Source organism: Herpailurus yagouaroundi, unplaced genomic scaffold (assembly GCF_014898765.1).
Source record: "Herpailurus yagouaroundi ecotype Mexico unplaced genomic scaffold, PumYag 77, whole genome shotgun sequence".
Lineage (NCBI taxonomy): Eukaryota > Metazoa > Chordata > Mammalia > Carnivora > Felidae > Herpailurus > Herpailurus yagouaroundi.
Genome location: NW_024412388.1, coordinates 64,183,149 through 64,194,032, shown reverse-complemented (window position 1 = coordinate 64,194,032; position 10,884 = coordinate 64,183,149). Strand labels below are relative to the sequence as shown.

Below are 10,884 nucleotides of genomic sequence, written 5' to 3'. Positions count from 1 at the left end.
CCCCCCCCCCCCCCCCCCCCCCCCCCCCCCCCCCCCCCCCGAGGTTAGACAGGGAAAGTTAAAAATCTCAGTGTCAAAGCTGCATCCCATGCCAATTAAATTAGAATCTCTGGCAAAGGCCCAGTCATCAGCATTTTTAACTTCTCAGGAGCACCAATGTGCAACATCGGGTGCTTTATTCCTATTGCTAAAACTAACTCTGGCAGCCACATCACATGGTGCATGACATTAATTGTTTCTGAAGTCCCCAATTTGTTTACAAACTGAAGTTAAGCCGCACGTCCTCTGTCCGCTACTGTTGCATTTTTTCCTTTGAGTCAATCAATATAAATCATCGCATTTCTCCTCATTGAACCTTAAAGGATTCGATTTAGACTATCTTTTCAGTCTACTGAGGTCCCTCTTAATCTGATTCTTAAAACAGGTATGCCACCCACAAATTTAAGCATATGTCCTCATTGTTGATGGAGATAGAAACATTGGCTAGGTCAGAATGGAGACTCGTAACATTCTACTAGATACCACCTTCAAGGCTTTCTTCATCCTAGCTTTTATAGCACCATATTTGATATTCACAACAACCCTAAGATGTTAAGTATTATGATGAAGAGGAAACAGTGATTCAGAGAAGTGAAATGATTGCTTGGGATCTCACAGGTTAAGTAGAGGAACCAAGAATTGAAGGTAGGTCTATATCTGATTCCAAGTCTTATGATCTCTTCATTAGCCACTTATGATTATTTAACTACTTGGCAACTCACCCAACTGTCTTATTACTTCAACCATTGCTTCAAAGATAGTATGAGAACTTTCCTCTTCTCTTTTAATAAAACTGAAATGAACAGCATCAAACTTATTTCGCTGATAGTCATTCAACAGATATTTATTGAACACCTTCTATGCTGCAAGCATACTGAAAATATTGAGAACCCAGCAATGAGAAAATAGAGCAAAAATTCCTTTCATGAAGCTTAGATTATGCCAGCCATAGAAGAAAACAAAATGAATCTACCATAACCTAACCTAGGGAACCCTTGATAGCTCCTAATTATCATCATTTCCTTTTATAAGTACTCAGAATCCTCCTTTTGTGATTTACTCCACAACCTTTTCTACAATTTATATCACAATAATCTTAAGAACATCTCATGTGCTTAAAAAAAACAAAAGCAAAACACAAACAAATAACAATAACAAAACACCATAGTGCTGTTAAAAACAGAAATCAATTAAATAATTTTAAGATCTTACTGGCTTTCTTCAGCAATTCATGAATCAGGCAACATCAAATCTAACAGATAGAAAGGAACTCCAAAGAGCTATATAAGGCAAGAGATTTTATAAACAGAGGGTAACAGAAACAGGGAAGTTGTACTAGGCAAAAAAGGTGATTAGTTATTGCAAGGTTACTTTCCTTTAGGGCATGGGAGAGGTTTATCAGACAGATGAGATGATCTGATGATTAGATCAGATGATTCCTGATTGACTTGTTTAAGATCCATTTCTGAGAGAGCTGAAATTGTACTTGAGTTTAGGTTTGAAGATGTAGGCTTAGCATAAGTGACCCCATTCTGGGTCTACTGTCTGGTTTTGAAAAGTGCTTTTAAATATATAGTAGTGAGAGAAAACCTAAAAATGTGGTTGCATCATGAAAAAGATGAAAATATCAAAGCTAGCTGTCTGTACCAGTGCTAACAGAACTTTCAACAATGATGACAATGTTCTGTTGTCCAGCATGGTAGCCACTACCCACATGTGACCACTACACACATGAAATGTGGCTAATGTGACTGAGGAAATACTGTTAATTTTATTTACTTTAAATGGTAACATATGACTAATGGCTACCATAATAGGCCACACAGCTCCCAGGGAACCCAGGTGATAAAATGACTATCTCTCAAAGAGAGGATTGGGGCCGGGGGGGGGGGGGGGACACAAAACAACTTATAAACGTACTCTTTATGGCCTTTGGTAATTACTTTTTCTTGGGCTTCTTTCAAAACAATCCTGAGAGGCAAGCAGTTCATTAATACAGTCATAAAAAGTATGCATTCAGGTAAGAACTAAAACAAATTATGTGGTGGTCATACATGGAACTCATATGCTTTGACTCTGCAAACATACCTCTTTCATGGGATTTTCACAATTAAGAACATGTGCCTGAATTGGTGTCTGCCTTCCCTCCATCAGATGGTGATGGCCACCAGAGGTAGATGTTCTCATCTTCTGGGTTATATCCAGAGAAAGTAGGCTCCTAAAGATTTTAGAGGTAGAAACACCTGGCATGACTCACCTCTCTAAGACATTGTGTATTTATTTGTTGTTTTAGTGTGCATGTGATTTTACAAGATTTCTGACATACGCTCAATTGGCCCGTAAGTTAGCACATCCCTGGGATTCCACTAAGAATAAGTAGAGCAAAAGAAGTATGCTCTTTTTTTTTAAGTTTATGTATTTATTTTGAGAGAGAGAGAGACAGAGAAACAGAAAGAGAGAGAGAGAGAGAGAGAGAGAGAGAGAGAGAGAGAGAGAGAAAGTGGGGGAGGGACAGAGAGAGAAGTAGAGAGAGAATCCCTTCACTTCTGTACTTACAGTGCAGAGCCTGATGTGGGGCTCGAACTCAAGAACCATGAGATCATCACCTGAGCCGAAGTCAGATGCTTAACTGACTGAGCCACCCAGGCACCCCAGGAATATGTTCTTAATAGGGCAGACACTGGCACACGTACTTCCATTGGTTACTGTGTTCACTGTTTTCGGGTCAAATATTTTTCTCTGCATAATAATACTGAGAAACAAAACCAAGGTGAAACTTCATTGTTAATTAACACAGGGTAACATAACAACCCCCAAATCAAATTTGGGTGGCTTAAAATACAATAACGATTTATTTCTTGATCACATTACAGTCTCATGTTGGTTGATGAGGGGGCTCTATTCCATGCAGTGTTTCAGAGACCAGCATGCTTCCATCTTATGTCTCCACCAGCCCCTAGGCTTTCCACTGTACCTTCTGCACCCAATCACTGGATAAGGGAAGAGAGAAAATGTGCAGCCTCATGCAGGAGGACTGTTAGGAGCCAAGTTTTGTGTTTTGTTTTTTGTTTTTGAGAGAGAGAGCACAAGCAGAGGAGGGGCAGAGAGAGAGGGAGACAAAGAATCTGAAGCAGGCTCCAGGCTCTGAGCTGTCAGCACAGAGCTTGACACAGGGCTTGAACTCACGAACCACAAGATCATGACCTGAGCCAAAGTTGGGACGCTCAACTGACTGAGCCACCCAGGTGCCCCAGGAGCCAGGTTTTAAAGTGTTGCGTGTCATTCCTACCGAACCCCATTGGCCAGAATTCAAACCAATAGTCCTACTGGACATCAAAGGTAAATGAGATACCCAATTCCAGGTATGTGCCCAGGAGGAAAAAGGACAGGAGTCTGGTGAACACATAGCACTGTCTTTGCCACTACCACTAGTTTGGATTACTGGGAAACAGTCCAGCCTGAGTTAATGAAGTCATTCATTTACTCATTCAGTTACTCATTTCAAGCATAAGCAGTAGGTTTTGCCATTTGCCAAATGTTTCAAGCACAGAATGTGTCAGACTTTACTAAATAAGTCTCAGCTGTTTTCTTTCTCCCATCCTGTGTCTTTGACCCACCAGTGACACCCACAGATACCATCTAGCCCAGCAAGTAACTGATCAAATAGCACAAATAAAAAGTTCATGACCAAGAAAATGGCCCTTATTTCATTAAACTGATAAGCTTCCTTATAACAACCCTAAAACATTTCATGATTAATCCCCAAAGAATTTACATTTTTTTTAGCATGCACCTGCATTTCAACATGGTCTGAAAAAACACCCTCTTCTCATGGAAATCATTTTTACCCCAGAAAAAAATCTAATGGTTGAATTTGTTCAATATTGAATGGTAGACATGAAAATAAGTTCTGATGATCCCTAAATATTTGGAGATTCAAATAATCAAACTCTCCTCTTCATCATCGTCATTACCAAAATTGCCCATTAATGCTATATACAAGGTGGGTGCTTTTTTCCTGAGACACTAAGGTCTTTACTCCTCTTCATGATCCAGTTCCCAGGAATCGAAACTCTAAAACATCGGGAAGTATTTTTCAAATGATCAAAAAAGAGAAGCTGCCAAAATAAGTCTCTTGATTAAAAATCAACATGATTACTACAAGCACAGGCTGGGGGCCAAGCCTGCCAAGCCCTTCGAGAATGCTGCTTAGGGGACAAATACGGTCCAGAAAACACCAATTTAATTTTAACAGAATGAGATTGCCTGGAAGCATTTCACTATATTTAACATTGGGGAGCAGTTTCCAAAAATGAGACTTAGATTTTTTGGATATAACAATTAGGACACCATCTAAGGGGCAGGATCCAAAGTGTAATTATTGCTAAATGGAGTGTTTCTCTGAGGGTGGAAACGAAGTCTTTAACATGGCTGCATGAGCCCAAATGGACGGAAAAGGTATCACTAAAATGTCGTTGTTTTATTATCCACTGGATTTGTTCAAATGAGAAAGTCCAGCAAGTGTGGGTTACTATGGAGTGAATTGTGTCCTCCCAAAATTCATAGGTTGAAGTCCTAACGCCCAAGGTGATGCCAAGGTATTTGGAGATGGGGCCTTTAATTAAAGTTGAATGGGGCCACAAAAGCAGGGCCTTAATCCAACTCGTGTTCTTACGAGAAAAGAAAGAGACTCCAGGAGTGCACAGAGAAAGAGAGCCATGTGAAGACACAGGGAGAAAGCAGCCATCTCTGAGCCAAGGAGAGAGGACTCACCAGAAACCAACCTTGCCAGCACTTTGATTTGAGACACCCAGCCTCCAGAACTGTGAGAAATAAGCCTCTGTTACTTAAGCCACCCAGTCTGTGGTATTTTATTCTGGCACCTCTGGTGGACTAATACAAAAACGAGTACAGAAAGTTTTAGGCCACATTAGTACAGATGTCCAGGTGAACAGATACATTCAGTGCGATGTAGAAAAGGTCCAAGTCATAGATCTCTGAACAAAGGGCAACATCAAGAAATGTTTGCTGAATGAAATTGTACTATCCTTTCAGCATAGTAGTCAGAGAAAGGGTATTTATGGTTAACATAAGGAAAACAATAAAAAGCCTAAGGTACATGCAGCTCTCAGATACAACTACAGTGTGGCAAAGAAGGCTGCCAAGTCATTATACTGTTGACTTCCAGAAAATGCCATCCCGACTCTAAGTGGGGCTGCTCTGGGCACTGACCAAACTCGGTGGAAAATGGAGGCTGGCTTGTCAGAGTCCCTGGGGACAAGGTTATCTTAATAGAGCTAGGTTGCCTGAATACAACTTGGGGCAGCAATTGCCTAGGGAGCATGGAACTCAGCAGGCAAGGGTGTTTCAGGGGCTACACAGGCTAAAATCAGATCTATAGCACTGACTGCAAGTACCCTATTCAGTAAAGAATAACTGAGGGAACGTAATAAATCATGCTGGGCATGTAAAATGCTAGCAAATGCCAAGTGGTTCTTTAACAACTTTTAAACCATTTCTTTTGGCTTCTAATGACTTCCTTCATCTTGGAGAACTTCAAGATCCCAGGTGGGTAAGCATATCTCAGCCGTCCACAAAAAACACCATCACCTCTTCTTCCATCTTTTCGTCTGAAGACACCCAGCCAAGTTAGAGCAGACCAGCTGCTGGCCCATATGACACCTTTGTGCATATTAGGAAAAGGCCCCTTCCTTGGGGATGCAGCCATGCACCAGGTGCACGACTTGGCTGGGGAAGCCCACACTGGCAGTCACCCCGCCCCCCACTTGGCCCCTTGGCCCAGCTCACTTGAATAGGATGCAATCTGCACAACCATATGAGATGCTCTGATGTAAAAGAGTTTGTGAAGCCTCATGAGCCACTGTGCTCATAACAGTAAAAAGCCCGTGCTTTTACTTACAGCACAAGCTCAGTGGCTGCAAGAAGCATTCCAAGTGCAATGGATACAGGACAGAAGTAGCTATTATAATGGGCACAAATCATGAATCTGCTCTCAAGACAATGCATCTTAGCAATTTACCAAGTGAACGTTAGACTATCAGCACAGCAAATTCTAAGAAATCTTTGAATATGGAAGAATCAAATAATAAAATGCCCAAGAAAGCTCTCACCCGTAAGCAAAGTGAGCCACTAAACACAAAAGCTTTGAGAAGTACAAAAGATAAATTCTTCTCTAAAGATGAAGCACAGGAGGTTTCTGAGACCAAAGAAACTCAAAACTGGGCCAAGAAGAATTAAGGAAAACACCATTGAGAGAGAGAGAGAGAGAGAGAGAGAGAGGGCAGAAGAGACACAGAGAGAAACCCCATAAAATCCTTATCAGCACTAATTATCTCAAGAAATAGGAAGGGGGTGGCTATAGAACACTTGAAGAGCACATTTAATGTGAAAAACATTTATGATGTATATTATTCCAAGTAAAATGACTGGAAAATGGTGGAGGCGGATGTTAAAAAGAAAAGACAAAAAGTAAACCAATAATTACTTTAAAATCCCCATCATCAGGGTCACCGGCGTGGCTCAGTCAGTTAAGTGTCCAACTTCAGCTCAGGTCATGATCTCATGGTTTGTGAGTCCAAGCCCCCCACATCAGGCTCTCTGTGGTCAGCGCAGAGCCCGCTTTGGATCTTCTGTCCCTCTCTCTCTCTGCCCCTCCTCCCCATACTCTCTCTCTCAAAAATAAATAAACATGTTTTTTAAAAATCCCCATCATCACAATGGAAAGAGAATCCTGTTACATACAATATAGGCACTCAGATCCAAGCTGAGGATAAGAATCAGAGACAGGAGGAATGACACACACTGCCTTTCCCAACCCACATATGATGGACTTCTACTTGGGCCCACTCCCAGCCTTTTGAGGAGGGACTCAATGGCTTCACAGAAAACGTCCCCCAAATGCCTCCCTCAGAAAGTTAGACTGAAAGTCTTGAATTTCATCTAAAGTGGCAATTCCACTGTAGGAGCCAGACCCTGGAAGGTGGAGGTGCATGGTTTGAGTCTATGTTCTGCTTCCAGTAAGTTGTAACCCACTAGATGCTAATCCTCTCATAGACCAATCCTCCAACCAAATGTCTTGTTTGGAGCTTTTGTTGCTCAAGCAGGCATGACATAACAGTGGCTAAATTTCTGTGATACCTGCTATGGTCTGCATGTTTGTGTCTCCACCAAAATTCATATGTTGAAATCCTAACCTTCAGAGATCATGACATTTGGAGGTGGGGGTTGGGGGGGGGTGCTGAAGTCATGAGTATGGAACCCTCATGAATGAGATCAGTGACTTATAAAAGAGGCTCCAAAGAGATCTCTTCCCCTTCTGTTACGTGAGGATATAGTAAAAAGTCTGCAACCCAGAAGAGAGCCTTCATCCAACCATAATCGTACCCTGATCTTGGACTCCAGCCTTCAGAACTGTGAGAAATAAAGTTCTGTTGTTTATAAGCTACCCAATCTGTGGGATTTTGTTACAGCAGCCCAGTGGGACTAAGACAATGTCCTATTTTGCAAAGCATTCTGATATACAAATCATTGTCTTTATAGTCATCAGGACCACCTGCAATCTGCCCATGTGCCTCGGGCCTAGAGATGCTCCCTCGAGGAAGCCAAGGTCAGCCTTCAGGAGGACAAACCCAGAGAAGAGGTCCCAGCAGGACGCGAGATGCTGAAACGGCTATCTGGGTGTACAGGTCCAGGGTCTTGGGTCCCTGTGGTATAGAGGGATAGCATTGTTTCCAGGAGAGCTTTCTCCCAGGCTCTGGGGACTCCTCATGGTGGGGAGTAGATGGGACCAAGCACTAAAGTGAGTCCCTCTGCAGCATAGGGGCAGGACTCAGGGCCTGGTTCTTCTTGCCCAGGTCTAAGGACAGTACAGCTTCTTTATGAAGCAGGTTCCAAGGTCATTTTATATGTTAGGCTTGTTGGAGCATTTAAGGTGAAAATTTAACAGTCAGTAAAGAATATGGGCCTATGGGGAATCAACACTAGAAAGAAGATAAATTCAACACTCCTTTTTTAGCATCAGTTTGAAAGGGGGGCAGGTAACGACCCTTACTGTATATTCTCCCAAATGCTGCTAAAGTCCCATGTACAGGACCAGAGGGAACATATGGTGAGGTGGTGCAGCCCAAGGTTTGGTGGGTTGGGTGGGAGGGCAAGTGAGCTGGACACCATCAAAAGACGCACAGGGTCTGGAGCAAGACTGCCCCCCTATCAATCGTTGGCCAACTGGGCCATTTGGGTTTCTAATTTGTAAAACGGGGCTAGCATCTACTTTATAGAACTGCTAGGAAAATTAAATGAGACTAATTGGGTAAAATGCTCAGCACAGGCACTCAATAAATAGAGGTTGTTATTGCTAGTTACCAAAACGACAGAAAGAGGAACCAGAAGTCGAAAATAATGGATTGACAACACCCTCCTAATATGTGGTAGAAGCCACCTGAGGCTTCCTTCTTTGGGAATTCTTAAGAAATGTCAACGGGATGAAAAATAAAACAACATATTGCTTCCTCAAGGGGAACAAGCACTGCTCCATGATATATTGTGTAATGCTGCTAATTTAGGGGAATGAAAAGTACTAAATCTGTCATATAGAGAAAGACAGGTTAACCTGAGCAAGGTGAATGGAGTCATTTTGCTGGAAGTAACCGTTTAAGTATGAGTTTAGTGGCCCAATAGAAATACGTTTACTGTTACAATTGTTAATAACCATCACCACCTATTGAGTGCTTTCTAAATGCCAGCACTCTGCTAACAGTGAACATTAGTGCTACGCCTTACACATCTCTGAAAGGTACACATGTATTTAGTTTTGCTTGAAATATTAAGTCTTCTGCCTAAAGCCATGCAACTGGAAAGTGGCAGGGGCTGGATTCAAATCCAGAAATAACTCCAATGACCATATTCCTTCTATCACCCCCATTCCAAAACCTAGTGGAGAATTGAGAGCCACTAGCCTTCAGCTGTCTCAAGCTGACAACAGACAAGGCATGATGATACTCATCGTAAAAGGTGGTATTATTTTCTGTGCTGCTCCCCTTACTTCCAAGGATTCCTTAACTGTGGCCTCATGGAACTTCATCATGTAAAACCTCAGGATTATTTTATGGTCTCATTTTTCTGTTTCTTGAAATATAACCCTCTAGAGTCCAAAGACCATGTCACACACTTTGTTATACCCTTCTCAGTAGCTAGCACCAAGCCATAACATAGAAGGAGCTCAAGAAATATCATTTGAATAAGTGAATGATGTCCTAAGAGGGAAGTAATGTAAGAACAAAATTGGGAAAATATAATGGTGATGGCTAGGGTGAGAAACATAAAGGCAACATCAATTTATTCCAAGATGGAAAATAATACTGACATTTGCTGTTTGGGGATCCATGGTCTAATCTCCTTTAACGTCCCTAGTGCTTAATCTGTCAGTCACCACACACAGATTTAGTACTTACTGCCAGGTATTCATTCTCAATTCTTTGAAGCATAAAATCGGCAGCATCGGATAATATAGCTGTGGAAATGCTTTTGGTTTCTTTGGGAGAAAAAAATATATGCACTTTCATTATTTCTCACTCCCATTGTAGATTTCCCTCCTCTTTGACCACGTAAAAGTAGCAGTAAGGGTCCCATTCATAAATGCACACTAACTTTCCTTCATAGGATGCCAGATAAGATGAACAAGATGTTCTTTGGAAAAGGGGCTCAGGTGTCTAGCTGGCACGTCACCAGGGTCACATCCTCTCCTCATCCCTGGTATCAGATCCACCACTCTTTGAGATTAGTCTTCTGTAGAACACAATGAGCCAGGGACTCACCTGTGCTTTGGGGAACACTGAGCAGGGAAGGTGGTAGACGGGGAGGTGTAGTGGCCTGCCCACCATTAGGAAAGCAAAAGGGGAGACCAGAGATTACCTATGTACACAGGGCCCCTTCTTCTAAATCAGTCACTTTCTGCAGCATTGACATTGCAGGGCATTTGGAAGACAGGGAGCTCTTCACTCATGCAGAATACCATGAAGTTACTGATAAAACATGCTTAACGTAATTGCATAAATGCTGGGGGCCCAAATCACATCGAAACTGGCCAAGCCTTCACTCAGCACACATTTAATAAATGCTGATTCTGTGCCAAGCATTGTGCTAGGGTATTGAGAATATAAAGACAAGGATGAGAACTTGCCTGCCTTAAAGGGTCCCACCGTCCAGGCAACAAAAGATGATGGGAATAACAGCGGTAGTAGGGAAGTTAGAGAACTGCTAATATTTACTGAGTGCTCACTCTGTGCCCAGCATTGTCCTAAGTGCCTTTACATAAGCCACTCCATTCACATGGGTATAAGAACCCTATGAGTTAAGAAGCTATGATTATATAATATTCCAAGGCTATTGGTACTCTGATGGAGTACTATGGAAATCCAAAGAACTCTCCAACAGCATCTCTCGTTCAATTTTCTTAAAGTTCTATCAAGTAAATCTCCCCACATCCCATCCAAAAAGATGGCTATTGCCTGATTTCGGCATTAAGACACACGTTCTACAATATGGGACTTTCTGAATAGTGTACATTTGGGAAAAATGATCCTGGATATCCAGGCAATGACTTTCCCCTCTGCCCCCCACCCCCGCCACACACACACTTGTTCCCACCTCCGCAGTAAAATAAAAAGGACTCCTACCATCATAGCCCTGCCAGCCCTGCCAGCCTGGCTCCACCCTACTGCCCCTACAAACAGAAACTAAGCTTGCTTAGAAACCATATTAATGGAGCAGTTCTCAATGTCAACTCTTCCACTTTAGAATTTAGGGTAATTCTGTCAGATAAGAGGA

At 42.2% G+C, this 10,884-nt stretch overlaps 1 protein-coding gene across 4 annotated transcripts in view; it reads right to left on the bottom strand.

The window, feature by feature from the left end:
* Positions 1 to 10,884, bottom strand: part of ST6GALNAC3 (ST6 N-acetylgalactosaminide alpha-2,6-sialyltransferase 3) — a 532,814-nt gene that overhangs the window by 399,041 nt on the left and 122,889 nt on the right. The window contains exon 1 of one of the 4 annotated variants that reach the window (XM_040470686.1): positions 2,128 to 2,513. The exons of 1 other annotated variant lie outside the window; for it this stretch is intronic. In XM_040470686.1, coding sequence (XP_040326620.1) covers positions 2,128 to 2,289 — 162 coding nt within the window. In that variant the 5' untranslated portion in view covers positions 2,290 to 2,513. Of the gene's footprint in view, positions 1 to 2,127; positions 2,514 to 10,884 lie in introns of those variants that run through there. 2 more of the 4 variants (XM_040470685.1, XM_040470682.1) reach the window with 2 other exon arrangements.